The following is a 22,978-nucleotide window of genomic DNA, read 5'->3' as shown; positions in this document are numbered from 1 at the left end:
AAAGAGAGGACATCTGTAAAATGGTTCAGTATGGATATGACTCATTATCTTCTTCCATGCTGGAATGGTCAAATCTTTAAGCTCAAACAGTGTGACAGTGTTTAGTTGACTCACTATACACCAAAGTCCCATTTCAATGCTGCCTAATTCAGATGATTTCTGTTGTTGTTTTATTACAGAATGTGTCATCAAACTATCACATATCACATGGCTAGTTTTACATACTCCAAAACAAAACGACTCAACCAAATTACAGAAATGCAAATTCACTCTCATTAACAATTCATTAACCATTAGGAAATGAGTAATCAATGAAAAAGTAATAGTAATATGCCTCAATGCTATAATCCAAGGCCTTATAAAATCTAAGTAGAGATACTTACATCATTTCACTTGATCGTGAGCTTCATTTCTTTTCTTGGTGGAGTGATGGAGTCTGCAATGAGAGAGAATAAGAGAGGAATGGTGACAAGAACCTCTGTGTGGGAAAATTCTTAGACCGACAAATTCAATTAACATGAAAACACTGAAGAAAAGCGTATAGTTTGAGGGACACAGACTTCATTCCTGAGTCAGTGGAAATTAGAGCAGGCAAAAAGTTTTTGCCACGCATTTCACGTATCAGGCAGTAATATGACACCAGTTTCAGACTGAATTACTCTGCTCTAACTATATTTGCTTTTGATTCACTGGCATACTCTCTCTGACGAGGCAAGTCACCTATCTTGTTCAAATCAATGACGAGCACGACATGCTTCCCTGAATCTCGTTTTCTCAGGCAGTGGATGTAAAATTCTAAGATAAATGAACAAAGCGAAACATTGTTTTGATTGAATGTCTGCCCAAACATGTTAATAACAGCAACGCCCATGTTTAAGCATTTCCTGCCATTTTATTGTAAGCAATATTGTGAAATCAGAAACCTGTTTTGCCACAATTATGCAATGATGTTCTGGCCAGTACACAAGTGACCTAGTGAAGAAAGTAAATGAATAAAAAATGTCAATACCAATGTTTTGTTACCTGACTTTCATTCAGCAAATATAACACTAAAGACCCCATAATGCAATGTTTTCCTCACCATATGTTAGAATAGAACCACCTGGAGTTGCTGCTGAACCAAACATGATATAAGATAATCTAGCATAAAAACAGACCAGACATGAATATTGAGGGAGACAAGCCAAGTGGCCATTTACGTAAAGCCTTTTTCCATGAAAGCTCTTGTGATAACATATTATATATTCATACAAGTTCCCTATCAAATATCAAAACAACTTTGATGATGTTCAGTTTTCTGTCAGCAACATAAAACCAAATGTTCGCCTAAACAAATATTAACTCAGGTCAAATTCTGTAACATTTTAAATAGAGGTCAACTATCACTGAAGCTGAGTTTGTTTTGACACTCGGGCTGGGCAAAAAAATCGATTTTTTGATTCATCATCGTTTTTTAAAATGTGGTCAATTCGATATTGATTTTTTTATTTATTTTATATATGTAGTATATTTTTCCATATGTATTCCCGCAAACATTAAACATAATATCTGACTGATGTTTATCTTATTATTAGTCTTCTCTACTAGATGTCATTCTCTTATTTACCTAGCGCGCTGTTACAGCGGGGAGCCTGTTACAGCCTGACATTCATTCAGTGCTGAACATGGTGGATGCAAGACCACCTTACACTTAAACGTATACTTTTATATACTAAAATTGGGTCTTTAGTCTCAAGCAGTATTGAAATAGTACACTTACAAGTTTACTACAAGTACACATTATTCTTAGTATACTTACTACATAAAGCATACTAAAAAATACTCTAACATTACTTAAGTATACTTCATAAAATTAACTTGAAGTATACTTCTTCATAAGGATTTGTATTCATTTATATCCAGCTGGTCACTTTTATGCTTTCGTTATGCAGAAAAGTTGCATACTTGAAGCTTGAGACATGAGAAAGAAAACTATCGTCTTGAAGCCGACAGAATCAAACAAATCAGAAATGGTTCTATTATTGAAATGAGGGAAAAGAGAGTCCACATGTTCTGGAATTGTGCCTTCAACTGCAAACCACAAATGATTAGCAACTTAAATGCTGCATAACTGGGCAAAAAGATCAAACCAATAAATGTTTACCCCCAAATGACCAACTTCAAGTGAAACAATAGTGATAATTAAAGCTGTTAAGGGGTTTGAACCTACAACCTTTCAGTTACTAGCCCAAACAGATCTTTAACCATTTTAATTACAAAGCCTTTTAATTAGAGGATCAGAAATTGATCAACCCATCAAAGTTGATAAGCAATTAGAATCCTACACTCCTTTTCTGATTTTCTGAACTGTCATGCAACGCAAAGTCCGAAACATACACATTGATTCTTTCGAATGGTTCCTTTCAAAGTAAAAAAAAAATCCAACCGGTACATCCAACCAGAATCCAAGGCTTCTTCTTCTTTTGTGGCCTTGGTTCCGGAGTAATTTTTTTCAATAGGGATTTTAAAAAAAGTCTTCATGAAAGAGTTATAAAAGCCATGTACCAAACCAACGAGCTACAAGGTGGCTACAAACTTTGATTTGAAGCAAAAAAGTTTTTGAAAATCAGCAGTATAGGGGAAATTTACGTTTAAAAGTAATGTTACAATATTGCGTTACTCCCTAAAAAAGTACCTACTTTTTATGGAAAGGAATTAGTTATGCCTGGTTCAGATTACACGATTTTAGCCCGATTTTGGCACGATCCGTTTGACGTAGGGTCTCGTGGGGATTCGTAAACGACAACGGGCGTCGGGACGCAAGATTCGATCGTATCATCTCGTATAGTGTGTCATAGTGGGCGACAACCTACGTCGCGTCTGCGATGCTTCACGACATCACGACAAAAAGACTAGCATGTTTAATTTTTTAAACGGTCGTCCACGACGGGTTCCGTCACATGTATGAGGTTGACCAATAGGAGCACAGAAGCTTTTCCGTACACAACTTTCAAAAATGGCGAAACGAAAGAGAGACGATGGTGCTTCTAGGTGGAGTTATGACATGGAGGAAAGGTTCGTAAGAAAACAATATTTTACCTCAAGTTCTCTTTGGAGGATTGACAGCCAATAAAGTCCTCTTCGAGCAATCCAGGAACGTGTCCATTGTCGGGTTTTCTTTCTTTTTTTAAGTTTTCTGAACACAGGACAGCCAATACAACACTCACCGCCACATCCATTGTTTGTTTACGTTCGTTTCCGGAAGTCACTCAATATAGTTTCGCCTTCTCAATGACATCACGCGCATCGTTAAAGACAGCACGCGATGACTGGTCAGGAAGCAACGTGTAGTCTGACATGTTTCTTGTCCACGACACGACATGATTTTAGGAGTCAAAATCGCGTAATCTGACACAGTGACTATCATAAAAGACAAAAAAATCGTGTAATCTGAACCAGGCATTAGGTTACTTCTGCATTACTGTTTCTCACCTGGGCTGGAATTGTTTGTCTGTCTGTTTGTTTGTTTGTTTGTTTGTTTGTTTGTTTGTTTGTTTGTTTGTTTGTTTGAAATAACAAAAAAAAGTTATATTTTTGGCAAATGTAAAGGCTTTTTCAGTGGTTTGAGTCCCGGTCGTTTGCATGTTCTCCCTGTGTCTGTGTGGGTTACCCACCCCACAATGTGAAAACATGTAATATTGGTGAATTGGAAAGTAAATTATCCGTAGGTATTAATGCATGTGTGTGAGTCCCAAGCCATGTAATGGGAAGGGTTTGGGAAAGACCTGGCGACCTACCCCTGAAGAATAATCATCAGCAAGAAAATTCATGGATATGGAATCACCATACGGATACGACTGAAATGGATGAAAGGCTCTTTTACACTAAAAGTGAAATGAAATGAAAATCCAAGCCTGTACAGTAGAGGGCGCAGCTCAAACAAACCTTTCAGCTGTGCTGGCATTCTGGATTGCAGGAGAAGAAAGTTCAATAGCTTCTCAATAGCTTCTCAATACTCAAATTGATGCTTCCTCGTTTCCTCACTCCTCCGTCCTCCACCCCGTGACCCGGAAACCGATCAAATTTAGCCATTTTGAAGGACTCAATCTCAATTCTCTAAATGCACCGCGAGGAGACGAGGAACGAGGAGTGAGGAAGCTTCCAGAGGAGCTATGAGCGAGGATGCTGGTGTATCCTATGCAAAAGTCTTTCTTGTCGAGAAACCTGACGCACGTATAAATTCTCCTCCCCCTTCACATCAGTCACAATAATTTTAATTTATGCTTTACCTTTGCAGTTTAAATAATCATACATCACACATAGGGCTGGGTACCGAGTTCGGTACTTTTTAGGTACCGACCGAATTGCCTCGATACTACCGAGTATCGAAACATGTCTTGTTTTTCGGTACCAAGTTTCGGTACCTAAGTGGTTAATCTCGTCAACGTCAGTGAAACAATAAGCATGCAGCATGATTGGCTGTGGCGGAAAAACACTAGTTTACGCGGCTGCCCAGAGTAGAGACGTGGCTCGTCGCACGTGAGGCTGTAGTGTGTGTGTGTGTGTGTAAGCGTCCCAACCCAGATATATAGAAAATATGTGGAAATGATCAAAAGTGTACCTACCTATGTCAGAAGGCAACACGGTAAATCATAAGGCACTTAAAAGCGCACAGAATACACTTGAGAGTAGAAATTTTTTCCGTCTTCGACTGCAACAACTGGAGCGCGTCATAAATGAACCGAAACTCAGCGTATAGGATACCTGCCTCACAGACATGAGGAATAGTCCTATATACGGTCAAAATATATCTATTTTTAAACGATACAATTTGAAATAAATAGTTTGATTACCTAATCCATATAGGCGCGCGCACGCGTTCACTACTGCAGGAATGACGAGTCAGCATCGCAATAATCATCTTTGCCGCCAACACACTGTAAACACTTGTTCACTAATAAACAATTAAAATATCTCCTTGCTATCGTTTCCCGACACATCCATAATCATTAGGCTACTATCGCCAGTGCTTTGCGGCAAGCTTCATGTGTGCTGAGCGCGAGGCATATATCCCGCCGCCAAGTAGCCTATATTTAATTCAATTCACATTTATTATAGCATTTTACACAATACATATCGTTTTGAAGTAGCTTTACAGAAAATGCATGTGTCTAAATTACAATTTAGAGTGATCTGTTATCAGAGGTGACTGTGTGTAATGCATTTCAATTCATTTTCATTCAGTTTCATTGTTAAACAAGGCATTGAGAAAAATTAGTTAATTGTAGTAAAGAATACATGTTGTTAAATGATTAGGAAACAGAAAACTTTAGCATTGGTGCTTTTTACATACTCAAAATATGTGTAAAAAAGTCAACAAACTGACTGAAAAAATAAAAGTTTTTCTTTTAGGTAATGTTATATTGTTAAAACTGGTTTCATAAAATTGGTATCGAAAAAAGTATCGATCAGGAACCGGTATCGAAGTCAAGGTATTGGTATCGGTATTAGGGATGGGCATTCGATTAAATTTTCTTAGTCGATCGTCGGGAGAATTAACGATCGACTATCGATTAATCATTAATATTTTTATATTCAAATTCATTATTTATTTTTATATTATATACTTTTTATAAATTAAAAATGCAATGAAAATACAAACATACAGTGTGTTTTTCCTCGATTGGATCTTTATTACAAGATGATCAACTTGTGGCAGTAAAACTGGACGTTCGGTTAGGCTAAACTTGAAGATATATGCGCTGCGGTGCTCGAAAGCAACGGAACCTGCAGCTGCGAGTTTGCGTTCTTAAACAGAGACCCTCGTTTGTTCCTAAATAATAAAAAAAATCATGTTAAACAATAACTTAACCAAAAACATAATAATACTTAGATCTGACAGGTTTTGTCAAAATGTAACTCAGAACTATCCAAGAACGGAGTCGAGAAAGAGAGTGAGAAAGATTAGCCTACCTACTGTAACAATCAATTCGGCTAGGCTACTTAACAAAGCCTCATAAAAAATAACTAGTAACTCACATACAACTTCTACATCAGTCTACTGATTTTTGTTGAGAAAGATAAGCATGTTGATGACATGATCTGAGGTCAGACGCGACCGCAACCGACCGTCAAGCCTCGTTTACACTTTCGCCTGGCTCTGCAGCGCGAGTCTCCACAGACTGCGCGCGCACCTCCCCAAACGTTGAGGCGTTTATACTCGACGCGCTCGCCTGTGAAACACCGAATACCGCAATGACGTCATTTTTGCCGCGCTCACCTTCGCGCTCGTGCGGACGCGTCGAGTGTAAACAAGGCTTCAGTCCAGCCGCTGAAAACACCCGCTCTGAGGGGGCTGACGTTGCCGGGATGCACAGGTACCTCCGCGCTAACTTGACCAGCCCGGGGAACACGTTCACTTTCCACTCACACTACGCAACGCAGCAGCATTAGTTTAATGATAATCGATAACAAATTAACGTGATCGACGAAATTCTTAATGATCAATAATCGATCGTCGATTAATCATGCCCATCCCTAATCGGTATCGAAAATTTTGTTACGATACCCAGCCCTAATCACACATATGTCAACAGGGAATCTTGCTTTATTCTTCATTATTTAATTATTTCTTAAATAACCAAACTTTAACAACATAAGGTCAGATCCTTTGAGTGCAGCTGATGACGCTTTGAAGTGATGCACGAGTGATCAAGAATATTCCAAGATTTCCTTCGATTCCTCCGTCCTCATTTTCTTTCCTTGCAGCCTTCCCTCGCATCCTACAGGGGATGGAGCTAAGACGCGAGGAAAGGAAACGAGGATGCACAAATAAGAAATGAGAAGCACCCACTTACTTCAGCAATAAAAATCAAAAAAATGAAAGACAAATGTGATGTTTAACTAAAGTCACATTCGTTTATTATATGGTTGAATTGGATCATCAAAGGTCAGCAACAAAGACACTGGTTAATAAGGTGAGATTAAATACATAAAAATACATAAATACTGAATCTGTTTAGATGAGTAAATGCCTGCTCATATTTAGTTTAGAGGTGCAATAACCATCATGTTTACACAGCACACACAACTCCTCTGCACCTTGCCGTAGGCCAGGACTTTATTTTAGGGCTGAAACGATTAGTCGACATTGTCGACAAAAAAAATTTGTCGACAAATATCTTTGTTGTCGAGTAGTCGTTTGACGACGCTAGCCGCTACGACGCTGTAGCGCTAGAGTGTAATGCAGCCCTTATAAATGCTATTGGTAAAAGAAAAAACAGCGAGTCCGAACTAGCAAGGTTTGTTTGGGAAAGTTTCACAAAACAAGAATGCTGTTGTGTGTAATACATGCAAGGCGGAACTTGCTTTTCACGGGAGCACAAAATGCACGTTGGAGCACTTAAAGAGGAAACATCCCGGCAAAAGAGGAGCCGGTGAGAATTGAGTGTTCTCCAGCTAGAGCTAACTAACTAGCGGTAAATCTCTTTATTAGAGAATGCAATACTACTAATACTACTAATAATATTATCAATAATAATATAATTACAGTAATGTGATGATTTATTTTGCATAAAATAAAGCTTGATCGAGCTTAGGAGTCAGGGCTGTTTTTATTATTGTAACACTATTAGGTATTATAGTACTTGCCTGTATTTTGTTCCACAATCATGACTTGCAAAAGGAGATGTTAGGAAGAATATCATGGCAGTTACTTTTTCATACTGTAAATTAAAAGGTGAATGAGAACGTCTCTGTCAGCTCAATTGTCATGTAAAAAAAAAGATTGTAATTTTATACTTATAATAATGGTTTGCAGATTAATATTTTACCATTCTTTGTGTCCTGAAGTAAATGTCCCTTTTTCTGTTTGAGTTCTAAGAAAAGCAGTGGGCCTATTCAACAATGCTTGGAGAGCATTTGTGTGTGATTTGAGTTGGACCGAAATCTGAAAACTTAAAGAGAATGGCCTGTTTAGTTGGCTCAAAGTTAATTAAAACAAACTATTTCAAAAGCTGAACTGATTTTAATTTTTTATATTATAGTAAGAATATGTATAACTCAATGTTTTAACTAATTGAAAAAGCTGAATAATCGTTCCAAACTTACTGATTAGTCTGTGAAATAATCGACGATTAGTCGATTAATCGTTCTAATAATCGTTAGATTAATCGATTATCAAAATAATCGTTTGTTGCAGCCCTACTTTATTTTGTCTAATTAATTGGGTTGTTGGATCATTGTGGTTTGCTATTGCTGTGATCTCACGTTGTCCCACCCTCACACTGAAAAACACATCATCAGAGAAGAGACTAGGGGTGGCTGCAAGAGGGAGGGAAGTTATTAAATTTATGACTTTTTTTAAATTGTGTGCACAGATAAAGCATTAATAATAAACACTGCAAATAGCAAGATTCCATGAAAGAATAAGAACCTTGTAGCTCACAATAGGCCTGTCTCTAAAGGTTTATTGTCGACAGTTTTTTGTTGTTGTTGTTGTTTTTAAAGGATGTTTAGGCTACTGTAATATCTATACCATTTTATATAAAAAAACAAAGAATCTAAATATAATGTGTATAATTCGCTTGTAATAATCAATTTACATTTAAAAAAAATGGTGATAAAACTGTCATACAAACATAACTTTCGCATCATCAGTTAGTTCAGTCCACATGCTGTAACTCAGCTCATTCAGCCCTTCAGTTCATTATAAATCGGACATCTATGAAAGTGATGATTCCCAGTTCAATTAATCCGTTCAGTGAGTTGTTGACTCACAAACTGATCAGACTGATTTTTTTATGATTCCACTTTCCAAACAAACAATCAAGGTACATAATTAAATATCTAAATATAACAACACTTGTTCAGCCTTTGTTTGAGCATAGACAGCATAGACGATTTGTAATCCGGTTCAATCAATTCACTAAAAGTTCCAACTCAAAGAACTATTCGTCCACGAATTGGACGTCGATTGACTGACATCATGGACGCAGAAACACAGAGGTTGCTCACACAGAATGGAGGAAACCCCAAGAAATGTGTACTGTCTCTGATACTGATAAGCAAAACCACAACATGAATCGTGTCTGTGTAGATAAAAAAACATTAGGCTGGCCACTGGATGATCTAGTGTAGCTACATAATGTTTGGATAAGCGCGCGCAAAACAGGTTACTGAATTATAAATGGTGACTAAACAAATATGAAATTAATGAAAACGTAATCGTGATTTTATGATTAAAAGATGACAAGGGAGATGAAGTGACTAAGAAGTGATCGATCAGTTTTACCGTTATAACTGCTGCCTGAGATTATCAGCTTGAACTCACAGTGTGAAATATGTGAAGAATGTCTCACCTGAATCGCACTTCTGTCTGTCCCCAGATTTGATCCAAATATCTTATCAAAGTCTTTCGTGTCCTACTCCACACACAAAAAATGAGCTTCAGATCCAGAGGTAAACTCTTCCTCCTGTTATAAAGAAAGTCTGTAGTCGGTTATGCAGACTAGGAGAGGCGCGTGACTTTCTGAATGTTTCCAGAGCTCGGCATCCTGAACTCGAGCACTGCCGCTGTGCTGTGAGTTTCCCGGCGGAGGGAGGGGCAATATCTACGGAGCCTTGCGTCACACCATAACCATCTTCATTGTTTCATTTTTGGCAAGGAAAATAAAGTCTGCAACATTTTTATTTACACACTTCCTTGAGGAAATATCTGAATACCTCTATTATATTATACTCCAGTGAAAATCATATTCGGGTAGGCTTACTGGCATGCTTATAATGTTTTATATATATATATATATTTTTTTTTTATCCTAAACGCTTCCGACATAAGAACATAAAATATAGTTGAAGGTAAAGTTTAAATTGATCACACTTCAATCAATAATGTGGTATTTTTGAATAATAATATACCATCGTAACTGTTTCAATAGAGTAATAATTGGTTAAAACGAATAAAAACTGTATGACTGTATCACTTGCACTATTGCAGGTTAGCAACATAACGTCATCCGCATGATCTCAACATGCTGTCATCATCTATAATGAGCGCGAGGAGGCACTCACGTGACGTGATTCTCTGCTTTGTGGACAAATTAAATTTATTTCACATCTGATTTTCACTGTGGAACACATTTACTTTTATCCAACTCTCACTTATTACAATCTACTTATTAATTTTTAGACCAATCACTTATTATAGTCTTTCATAAGAAAATATGTTTCATCATTATTTATTATTAAACCTAAATATTATAAAAACATAAAGGCGTTTATTAATCTCTGCTGTGACATTTATTAGACCTTGGATGATGTTGAACCCACAAGCGATTTTCTGTAAGGCTACACAAAATACTCGCAAACATTTGAGTCACTAACAGTATGTGAATGCAGATACCAACACCAAAGCAGCATAGAAGTTATCAATGATGCTCAGAGGCTTGAATGTTTATACATTTTTATCAGCTTTTCCCAGGCCCATACACATAATGCTGCTAAAGTAAGCCCAGTGCTCACAAAAAAAAAAAACATTTAAATGCATGACATGCACTATGTGTCCCCTCTTATGCTGTGATATGGACCAAGAACACCATCTCCTTAGATGTTCAAAGCAGGATGGGCACAGTCAGCAGGAGGCAATTTGGATGGTGACCGTGTTTATCAAAACCTTAAAATCCATTACTATAGTAGGCCTATATATCCATAACAAAAATAGGCTATATGAATAGGATTTACAGTTGTGGAAAATAAAGGTGTGTACAACTGGCCAACCATATTTAATATATTATATATACAGGTCCTTCTCAAAACATTAGCATATTGTGATAAAGTTCATTATTTTCCATAATGTAATGATAAAAATTTAACTTTCATATATTTTAGATTCATTGCACAGCAACTGAAATATTTCAGGTGTTTTATTGTTCTAATACTGATGGTTTTGGCATACAGCTCATGAAAACCCAAAATTCCTATCTCAAAAAATTAGCATATCATGAAAAGGGTCTCTAAACAAGCTATTAACCTAATCATCTGAATCAACTAATTAACTCTAAACACCTGCAAAACATTTCTGAGGTTTTAAAAACTCCCAGCCTGTTCATTTCTCAAAACCGCAATCATGGGTAAGACTGCCGACCTGACTGCTGTCCAGAAGGCCATCATTGACACCCTCAAGCAAGAGGGTAAGACACATAAATAAATTTCTGAACAAATAGGCTGTTCCCAGAGTGCTGTATCAAGGCACCTCAGTGGGAAGTCTGTGGGAAGGAAAAAGTGTGGCAAAAAACGCTGCACAACGAGAAGAGGTGACCGGACCCTGAGGAAGATTGTGGAGAAGGACCGATTCCAGACCTTGGGGGACCTGCGGAAGCAGTGGACTGAGTCTGGAGTAGAAACATCTACAGCCACCGTGCACAGGCGTGTGCAGGAAATGGGCTACAGGTGCCGCATTCCCCAGGTCAAGCCACTTTTGAACCAGAAACAGCAGCAGAAGCGCCTGACCTGGGCTACAGAGAAGCAGCACTGGACTGTTGCTCAGTGGTCCAAAGTACTTTTTTCGGATGAAAGCAAATTCTGCATGTCATTCGGAAATCAAGGTGCCAGAGTCTGAAGGAAGACTGGGGAGAAGGAAATGCCAAAATGCCTGAAGTCCAATGTCAAGTACCCACAGTCAGTGATAGTCTGGGGTGCCATGTCAGCTACTGGTGTTGGTCCACTGTGTTTTATCAAGGGCAGGGTCAATGCAGCTAGCTATCAGGAGATTTTGGAGTACTTCATGCTTCCATCTGCTGAAATGCTTTATGGAGATGAAGATTTCATTTTTCAGCACGACCTGGCACCTGCTCACAGTGCCAAAACCACTGGTAAATGGTTTACTGACCATGGTATTACTGTGCTCAATTGGCCTGCCAACTCTCCTGACCTGAACCCCATAGAGAATTTTTGGGATATTGTGAAGAGAAAGTTGAGAGACGCAAGACCCAACACTCTGGATGAGCTTAAGGCCGCTATCGAAGCATCCTGGTCCTCCATAACACCTCAGCAGTGCCACAGGCTGATTGCCTCCATGCCACGCCGCATTGAAGCAGTCATTTCTGCAAAAGGATTCCCGACCAAGTATTGAGTGCATAACTGAACATAATTATTTGAAGGTTGACTTTTTTTGTATTAAAAACACTTCTTTTATTGGTCGGATGAAATATGCTAATTTTATGAGATAGGAATTTTGGGTTTCCATGAGCTGTGTGCCAAAATCATCAGTATTAAAACAATAAAAGACCTGAAATATTTCAGTTGGTGTGCAATGAATCTAAAATATATGAAAGTTTAATTTTTATTACTACATTATGGAAAATAATGAACTATCACAATATGCTAATTTTTTGAGAAGGACCTGTATATGTAACGTTGAGGCAAGGACGAAGAGCTAATCCAATAGCAAGCACTTTAAATAAGAATAATACAAAAAGGTAATCCAGGGAAAACTCAGAACAGGAACATCAGACAGAAACATAGAGACAGCTAACAGCAAACATTACAACATCAAGAACTCACAAAGACTGAACTAGACACAGAGCTTTAATACACAGGCAAACAAGATAACAAGGGAGCGTGGCTAATAAGAAACACCTAGGAACAATTGACAACCCTAACCCTAACTAACCCTCGCCCTAACCCAAAACCCAAACCATGACAATATCACTGAAAAAATGAATGTGTATAAATACTGTATGAAGAAATTTTCAATATTGTTTTACATGGTGTTTTGCCTGTATTTTGAAATAAGCATTGCATTAGGTTGTGTTTTAAGGGTTAATAGAAATTTTTGTAAAATTACCAGTAAATATTTTTGTTTTTTGTTTTATATGTTTTTTTTTTACATATAATCCATTCTGTTACCAAACTGCTCTGAGACTTGGTGAAAGATCCAAACGCAGCTTTATTTCAAGGTAATCAAAAAAACAGCCAAGAACAAGCAATATGTCAAAAAACACAGTAGTCAGTATAATCCATATAACACGCAAAGTCCAAGAAACAGGTAATAAGGCAAACAAGGCAATCCAGGTAACATGCAGAAGATCAAAACCAAAGAACAGGAAACCAAAATACTCAGAAATGCAGTTTCAACATCAACAAGACTTCACAAGTTGTGAAAGGGTGTTTCTCAAACAGAAGGCTGCATCCTACCGAGACACGTCCTTCCTAGTTCAGTCCTTCTGAGGCTTGTAGACTCCTCCTCAGCAATTAAACACTAGAATGAGACGGTCTAGTCAGAGCACATGGCTACGTCACACATGTTCCTGTCCACACAGTCACAGCACAAAAATAATAAAACTTAATTTTGAAAAAATACTTGTTATTACAAATCTTTATATTAACTGGCTTTTATTAATGAAATACAGTGAATTACATTATTGTCAGTTCAGTATAGTGATTAATTTACAGCAAAACAAAAGATAACATCTATACTTTCATGTCCGAAAACATTATTTTTGTTTTACATTTCATAATAAACTCAGCCAAGCTCAGTACCAACTCGTTCTCTGTCAGTTTATTTTCGTGAATTGGAATGTGTGCAAAGGATTGTGGGTAATATAGGGCCACAAAGGATACATCCGATGCATCCTTCATTCTACCTGTTTTGAATCACCTGTTTGTCAAAATAAAGGCTTCAGCAACATTTGATGACATGGCAGCCAAGATATGTAGCTTTCGTAGGATGCAGCCTTCCATTTGAGAAACACCCAGATCTTATAGGCAACATTGACAAGCAAATGGCACACAGGTGGAAGTAATCAAACCGAGTCCAGACAATGGGTTATGGGAAATGTAGTTCATGGTGAGATAAAGGAGTTGGGGCATTGCCCTCTGATAGAGATCATGGGGCACCTCCAGCAGGTGGATATAACACATTCACATTAAACAAGTATTACAATTAATATGAATTATCTCTCATGTTTCATATTGGTTGATAGAACTGTCATAGAGTGAAGTCGCCAGCTATTTAATTACATTTATTTGTAACATTTCTATTGTTCGCTTAGAAATTTTGCCTCATGCATCAGTCAAATCTCCAGTTCACTTCACATGCTAACCAAGCTTCAGCACATTCAGCCCCTCGGTTCATTATGATCGAACATGTCAAAAAGAGTTGGTTCTCAGTTCATTGAGTCAGTTGTATGACAATCATTGATTATCTATGATTAGATGCAATAAGATGCTTGTTCGTTTTAAAACATTCAAAGAATCCATGTTGTTCTCCCCGCAGGCTCTCCAAGTTTACAGGTCTTGCTGCAGTAAACGGTGACAGCAGAACAGATGCGTTTGTGTGGGTAAATGTTTGCATGTGAGCTGCAAATGATTTGTATGAATCTCAGTGTAATGTAGGTGTCCTTTGACTGCAGGGGGGCTGACACTCTCCTTCTGCTCAGGTCTGGCCCAGATAAATTAGACTAGTCATGCATGCATAGCACGAGTTGTCATTAAATCACTAGCGCCTGGGAGCATCACCAAGGAAGATTTCAAATGAGTCATGACATGGCCTCTAATACTGCATTATGGCTGCATAACTGTTGCACTGATTGTTATTATGTAAAAGCATAAAAAAACACAAACCAATTAAAGAACCATAATATCCACAAAATATGCACTTTTCCTAGAAATTACAAACTTTTAAGTTTTTGAAATGGCTAGAGGAAAGTATCATGTGTTTACTTTTGTTGTAGCACATATTGCATCTGTTAAATCAAAGCACTGAAAATGTATCAGAATCAGTTATTAAACCAAGAAGTAACTGCAAAAGTAAAAATACAAATCTCTGAACTAATTTTCTGAGCCATTTTCACGATTATTTTTAACCATATCAAGTCTTGTCTGAATATGCATACCATACTGTGAAAAGTAGTATCTGAATTAGCAATATTTATAAAACGGTATGCAATGACCTACTATCCTACTTCTGCTGAGATTCTGAAGTGTGCATTCAATGGACAATCTGAAAAATGTGTATTTTTCCTAGAAATTACAAACTTCTAAGTCTTACAAATGCCAAGAGTCTGGGAAAGAATCATGTGATTATGTCCGTTTTAGCTCATATAGCATCTGTCATATCAAAGCACTAAATGTGAGGCAAAAGCAGTTATCAAACCAAATGGTAACTGCAAAAATCAATAATTTTTTTGGTTTTATTAAAAACTCCTGCTAAACCTTTTTCAGAAACACTTTTCTAAGCCATTTTTTTCTGATTATTTTTAACCAACTCAAGCCCTGCATCTGAATGTACTTCATTTCTTTATTGTATATTGGTGAAAAGTAGTATGTTAAACGAGTTTACATAAAAGACTGAGGATGCACTGCTCAGTTTCCTTTAGTTAAGATGTGGATGATGTCAAATTCCTTTAGTTAGGAATAGGATGTGGATCTCTCACCATCAGGAGGGATGACCTCATGCACAATCCATGTCCTGATCTCTAGAGAACTTGCATGTGCAGCACTAATTAAATATTCAGATGTTTGCTCACACACTAGTTTTGGAAATGAAGGAGGTCAAATGCTCCCTTATTCCAAAACAGAGGTGCATGTGTAGCTCAGATATATGGTTGGACGTTAAAGCCAAACCATTTTAAACACAATAGAAACTTACAGAGATTTGTTTCTCTAGGGAAGAAACGAAGCAATGGGTAAGGGCGAATTTTACGGCACGCTGAAGGCAAAAGGAGATTTACAATTAGACAATCTTTCCTTTGGAACCCAATGACCAGGCACCATTCACAATCAGGGTTGAGATATATTGTCAGGAGGACTGTGAGATGTATTGGGTAACTAATGAGAAGCATACCGTAATGAGGTTGCAAACATACCGTGGTGAACAAAATGTCAACAATATTACATTTACTCAGTCTTCTGATGGAAACGTAACAGTACAATTTGCGGTGTTATTGTAGATCACAATCAAGACTGGAGAGCAAGGAAGACAAATTGATAGCTGGAGGATAATAGTGGAATATAATAATGATAATGAAGCCAATCTGAGAAATTATACAGTACAACTTGTTTTTTAATGATATATTATGTTCTATTTTCAGGGTTGGCTATAGATATCAATTTTCTCCAATTTAAACCCTTTGAACTTCACCTCTCTATCTTGTCAATACAATGCATTATCTACAAGCCTTGAAAAGGTCAGTAACAGATTTAGATGTTTAATTCTGTTGGTCCCAGACAAACTGACACACATATTTGAGCCCTAAGTCACCATTTCAATTAACCCCCTCTAATGAGCTGACTCATACATTAGCATCTGCCTGATCACCACAAATCAACACACACACACAAGCTAGGAAAAGATTAAGAAATAAAAGTTTATTTCTGAATTTGCACACTTAAGCCATACTAAAAAATGAAGGAATTTTGTTATTTGATAACAAAATATCAAGTGATAACTACAAAAATAATATATTGTATTATATTTTTAAAAAGCCAAGTTTAACTAAAAATTGAAAAGTAGTATGTGAAATTATTAGTATTTAAGTATTAATTTGAGTCTGAATTTTCAGTATTAAACAACTTAGGCGAAAAGTACAGATGACATACTTCTGCCGAGACTCTGAAGTGCGCATCCACTGAACATCCCATCAGGCTATAACTGCTTCTTTGAACAAGTGCTATACATGAATTTAGGGAGGGTCATAAACATTAACATGAATTGTAAACCATTTAGTAAATAAGGCAGCCACGCTAACATCCGTTTGTACTTTGAATGGCTTGGTAAAGTGAGACGGAACTAACACCGGTGCATTGGTTAGGTCCCGCTTCATGGTATCAAAAGCTTTTTGGCAATCATCCGCCCAGGACCATGTGGCTTTCTTTTGTTTTAGGGCATGTTGTGGAGCAGCCTTCTCAGAAAATTTGGGTATAAATCGATGATACCATCCTGACAGTCCTAAAAAAAAAAACATTGTACATCCTTGAGAGATTGAGGAACAGAGGAAACTCACATACTGCAGACACATTGGATGGAACAGTCTTGACTCCTTTTCCAGATATGAGATGGCCTAAGAAAGTAAAGGAACTCTGAAAAAAAAAGTTGTGAGGCCTCCATTATAGAGACAGCTAAACACTTGATTGAGATGTTCTAAGTGCTTTTCTTCATTTTCTGAGTACAGTGCCACATTATCAATGTACACAAGACAACATTTTCCTTTCAGTTCCCAGAAAACATGCTCCATCAGCCTCTGGAAGGAAGCAGCAGCATTTTTTAGGCCAAAGGGAAGACGCAAAAATTCAAATAGACCTACAGATCTAACAAAGGCTGTCTTCTGTATACTCTATGATTCCATTTCCATTTTCCAATGGCCAGACTTTAGGTCAAGTGTAATAAACACTGTCGCTCCATGTATTGATTCCAGAATATCCTGAATTTGGGGTATGGGTAGCATCCAGGTAGGTTTTTGCATTTAAGCCACGATAGTCCACGCATAATATTGATTTACTTACAGTTGAGCATGAAACCAAACATTTCCAAACGGGGGGTGCTTCTCATTTCTTATTTGTGCATCCTCGTTTCCTTTCCTCGCTTCCTTTCCTGGCGCCTCAGCTCCTCCCCCTGTAGGATGTGAGGGAAGGACGCAAGGAAAAAAAATGAGGACTGAGGAATCGAATGAAACCTTTTTTTATACATTGGAATACTTGATCACTTGAGCGTCACTTCATAGCGTCATCAGCAGCGCTCAAAGGATCTGCCGTTATGTTGTTAAATTTTTTTTATTGAAGAAATTCATAATGAATAATAATAAATCAAGATACCCTGTTGAAATATGCGAGATGTGTGGTTTATATAAACTGCAAGGGTAAAGTTTAAATTCAAATTATTGCGCAACGTTTAGTCAATAAAAAACTTCCGCATAGGATACACCAGTGTATCCTCGCTCATAACTCCTCTGAAAGCCTCCTCACTCCTCGATCCTCGACTCCTCGCGGTGCTATTAGAGAATTGAGATGTCCTTCAAGATGGCTGTGCTTGATTGGTTTCCGGGTCATAGGATGGAGGACAGAGGAGCGAGGAGACGAGGAGGGATATTGAGAAGCACCCAAGGACTTGGAAGCATGCTACCTGAGAGGTAGCAATACTCTCTTCTTTTACTGGTCAACTAACTATCTGAACCCAGCATTATTAGATCGCCCCCTAATTGTTAGGAATGAAATTGCAGCCTGTCAAAGAAATGCCAACATGGTGGATGTAGTATTGGATTGCTACTAAACGTTCAAATAATTTTTGCCTTAATTTTGAACCGTATATTGGTTGTTTTATAATTTAAAATGCCTTTTTACTTAACTTTCTTTAAAAAATATCTCTTGGTTTGATATTTTGTTATGTAATACAATGACAATTGTACATTTTAAGTGTGGTATTTGAGGTGTCTAAATACTTTTTTGGGCCACCGTATATAGCAAGGTTTTCTAAACCTGGTCCTGAAAGGCCATTGTCCTGCAGAGTTTAGCTCCAACTTGCCTCAAAAAACCTACCTGCCCTAATCTTTATTAAAGTTAACAAAGTCATTCAGTCAGAGCAGTGAGTGATTTCTTTGTCCTTTATTATTTGATTAACAATAAAACAGTAGCAGGTTTATTGAGCTGCTGTCTCTTTAAGACCGAATGCACGGATCCAATGTACTGTTACGCATGCGTTTTGTTTCTCAATTGTTTACGTTCACTTACGACAAGATACTAAGATACTCGCAAAGACGGGTGTTTTTACATAATTTTATGTGAATTTGCAAAGAAATGAAAGAAAATTCATTGTCTGTTGGGTAGCACAGTGGCTCAGTGGGTAGCAGTGTTACCTCATAGCAAAAAGATCCCCGGTTCGAGCCCCTCTTGAGCTTTTCTGTGTGGAATTTGCATGTTGTCAGCGTGGGTTTCCTCCGGGTGCTCCGGTTTCCCCCACAGTCCATGTTAGGTGGATTGGATATGCCAAATTTTTGTGGGAATGTGCTGGGTTGTGTCAGAAAGGGCATCTGGTGTTTAAAAAAAAACTGTGCCAAATCAAATCTGTGTGTAGCGGACCCGGCAAAAGAGTTGGAATAATGCTTGGGAAATGGATTCAAGCATTGTCTGAGACGTGGCTCTCTGGGCGCCCACTTCGGATGTTTTTGCACACTAAGCTTGGTTCCTTACATTATACTAAAATTGTAAGAAACCACTTGTTAAACATAAATTACCTAACACAGTTCAAGTTTTACTTACAGATATGATATGGTTTTCATCCAGATGACGCATGTGTGCTGAGTGTACGATCAGCAATCAAGAGCATGCAACATAAGTCCAAATCTCTCTTTACCACCAGTTAACGTTAGTAATATGTGCCTCATTTTACTTTATGTGCTATTGAAATATCTGACCGAACTACAACATTTTCAGTGTCTTTGAAAAAGTGATGCGCTCAACAGCTTAAGCATCTGTTCGCGCACACCAGCTCTGTTTGTATAACATTCTATTCTTTTGATACATTTACTTCATAAACATCCTTCTCTGATATCATTCTGATCTCTGTTTGCTCTGTTGTCAGCATTTCATCACAAGCACTGTACTTAGGGTGGCCATACGTCCGGATTTGGGCCGGACAGTCCAGATTTTAAGCCCCCTGTCCGGCGTCAGGCGTAGCCTCAAGCCGGACACTCATTTGTCCTCCTTTTTGGAGTTGCTGAATTGTTTAAAAAAAATTTAACCTATAAAAATCCCGCATATTGATAGCGGCTCCCTGATGCCCGTAAATTAACTGTTAGTTCAAATCTCCAGGAATCTAGAGCAGCGCATGCGAGATAGAACATACTGTGTGCTCCAAACTATGTAGGGGCGCGCGGCAGAGAGCAAGAGACCTTGCGTGCCCTCAGCACCCAACTACATCCCCCCCCCCCGACAAAACTGATCAGCACCCATCCCCCCCCCCCCCCTCCCACGTCAACACAACCGATCAGCAACAACCATAGAGGCCCTTTTTCTGCCTGTGAAAGGTCTATATTTTCCCACCTTATTATTGTTGAGCCCATGCCATGTTGCTGGAAGGGTTCAGTATGAATGCATACCTGTGTGAGGACTGTGTCTAGTCACGTTGAGATGCTAAATTACTGTGGGGAGATTTCATTAAACAGTTGTGCCACTATATTTCAGCGCAAAACTCAATGTGTCTACAACTACGCAATCAAGTTTAATCATTAGAGATTTATACTGGAATACCACTGTGACGTCATGACTTTCAGTGCAAACACACCTCTTTTCTATAAAGATGTAGCTATCTGCTGCCACGATTTTCTTTTGTTGGTCAATCTTCTATGTTGGTTTAAGCCTAGCTCCATCATGGCAGTTCTATAAAATTATGCAAACCAGAGTTTTTTCTGCCTGCAGATACAGGAAAACAAAATGCATGTCAACAGATCAATAACTGGATTTGGTTGAAGCACCACGGGAGACAGAATAAATAATGCTGTCTTCTCAGCGAAAGGAAATTACCTATAGCCTAAAGGTTAATCACACAGTTTACGTCATAATAGGTTAAGGGCACTTTGTTAAAAAGTGCAGTTGAGAGTAAGTCTAGAGTCCCACTCTGCACATGGGTTTGCACAAAACATTTGACCTCTGGATTTTTTCTCTTAAGTTTTTGTGCTGAGCTGCAAGTTCAATGAATTCAAATTAGACTTTCATATGTTTTGCATTTAATATGTGTGCGCAAATAATCAGCACCATACTACCAGGCTTAGTAGTCTGCAAGTCAAGTCAGCTGGCTAACTTCAGCCAAAGATGTTCATTTCCCAGAAGTGAGCAAATTTAACAGTGTTTTATATGCCAACCATAAGGGAAAAGAAAACAATTCAGAGAAAGTGAAAGTTAAAACTTAAAACTGCTGAGGAGGTGATTCTGCTACTTGTTTTTATAACAGGGCACACAGCAAATTACATTTCCATTCACTTCCTTCCCCTTTCTTACAAAAACACATGAAACCATCTCACATGGTATGAGCTTGTTTGCTAGTTTTTACAGTCCGTTAGCATGTTTTAGTATATGACACATAACAGGCTCTGTATAAGTCTGGGGCTAGTTGTCACACTTGACTTGTGTAGATTTATATGTTAAATTACATTTCCATATAGGTGCATATACCTTAAAGATTTGGCAACAAAAAAAGCTTTTGCACAGGGAAAACAATGCATGAAAAAAATCCCCTATATGCATAGGTTCCCATAATACAATTTGTCACTTTTCAGTGAAATGATTATGCAACATTTCATATACAAAATATTTTATTAAATAATTTAAAGGAAATAAATTTTACATTAAAATATTTAAAACAGAGCATTTCGCCCTGTGAGAACTTTATATGTGTGAACTTCAAACATGCTAAATCGGCTGCTTCTCCAGGAAAAGTGATGTCCCCATTTGACCTTAGCACGAACCCACTGCCGTTCCAAATTTCCCTCTCCACCTCTGTTCCTCCAGCTACCATCTATACTCATAATACCACACATAATGCGTCAGTCCATTTTATTGTGTTGTCTCTGAGACATCCAGATGTACTGAGGTAATAAAGACTGAGGACAAGGACTCAAGAACAAACAGGTTTGATTCACCACAGCTTCTTTCGCCCACAGCCAAAGAACGTCAGGACAGGAAAGTAATCAAAAATAGTGACATAAACAAACATCAGTGAGTGAATGGCAGCAGACAAACAGGTCACTTTAACAAACAGGTATTCTATACACCTTGTTCTGCTCTAAACAATCCGCGCCGCCATGACGACGACTCCGATTGCCTACTTCCGGTTCATAGCGATAGACCTACTACCTGTATTAGCAGTGAGAGAATGAGTTCAGGCTCTACATGTGCTGTTGTTAGTTGTTTTAACAATTCATAGAAGATAAAAATCTTTTTAAAAACTGAGTGCTTTGAGCATAAGTAAAAAAGAAGAGAATGCCCATGTCCGGTTCCCTAACAGCTACATTCAATGCCAGAGAGTAGACGTTTTAGGTTAGCTGCGCTAAAACTGAAGCATCCACCGAAAAAGGTGCATGTCTGTTAGCATAATTTTGTTGACAAACGCCTAATACGTTACCATTAGGGATGGGCATTTCAAGCAAAGATAATATTCGAAGATCGCTGGGTATTATTCGATTATTATTCGAAAATAGCACCCCTTCATCAAGTGCACGCACACATGCATGTATAGGCTACATCTTCTGTTGTCTGAGAGTTGATTGACAGCTTTTAGATGCATTATTGGCATCGCCACCCACTGGTTACATGAACGTGTCACCGCATCAGAACCGAAAACATGGGGATTTTTTATTGACAACAATCACACAACCTATTCAATATTCTATAATAAAATCAACTAATCGAATATTCGAAAATCGTGACTCATCCCTAGTTACCAGAGTCTGATCTATATCCATTTGCCATGTGTTTCAGATTGTGTCATCCCCTCATCGCTAAACTAAATGTAAAAAAGCATTCATCAAAAGTGATCTGATCACGTTATTTTTATTAAATCACAGATAAAAACAAAATGAAAATTTGTAGCCACCGACTACTTCCCATCATGACCGAACAATTATCTACTACTTTATTCACTTTAAAAAATATCACCATAGCCTTGCTAGTGCTGGCATGCTATGTAAACAAACACTTCAGGAAGTAGAAAACCGTTTAGTCCGTTGAACCCGCTATGAATCATGGGAAATAGGCTAGAACCGGCGAAGAATAAGGTGGATAGGGTGTGACTAAAACGCAAGTTGCAATTTTAACATTTCTAGGCTACAAAATTTATTCAATGACGATTTAGTAAGTCAATAAATAATTAGCGATCAAATAAATTTACGAGGTATATAAAACATGTACATTATATATATATATATATTTTTTTTTTAAGAGCCGCAATAGGAAAGAAAAAGCCTAGAAATTCCATTCCATTTATAATTTGCTAGAATTTTTAACTAAAGTT

The 22,978-nt window shown here is 37.9% G+C and overlaps 1 protein-coding gene across 5 annotated transcripts in view; it reads right to left on the bottom strand.

The window, feature by feature from the left end:
* Positions 1-22,978, bottom strand: part of lepr (leptin receptor) — a 54,975-nt gene that overhangs the window by 28,582 nt on the left and 3,415 nt on the right. For 3 of the 5 annotated variants that reach the window (XM_077198665.1, XM_077198669.1, XM_077198667.1), the window contains exons 1-2: positions 9,339-9,562; positions 384-436 (exon numbers count right to left, since the gene is read on the bottom strand). In XM_077198665.1, the coding sequence (XP_077054780.1) occupies positions 384-388 (5 nt within the window). In that variant the 5' untranslated portion in view covers positions 389-436; positions 9,339-9,562. Of the gene's footprint in view, positions 1-383; positions 437-9,338; positions 9,571-22,978 lie in introns of those variants that run through there. The other 2 variants (XM_077198668.1, XM_077198666.1) reach the window with 2 other exon arrangements.

The sequence above is a fragment of the Siphateles boraxobius genome, unplaced genomic scaffold (genome assembly GCF_051911475.1).
Source record: "Siphateles boraxobius isolate OS27281-9 unplaced genomic scaffold, OSU_SipBor_1 41, whole genome shotgun sequence".
Classification (NCBI taxonomy): domain Eukaryota; kingdom Metazoa; phylum Chordata; class Actinopteri; order Cypriniformes; family Leuciscidae; genus Siphateles; species Siphateles boraxobius.
The sequence above is the reverse complement of the archived record's forward strand: the minus strand, read 5'-3'. Positions and strand labels throughout refer to the sequence as shown.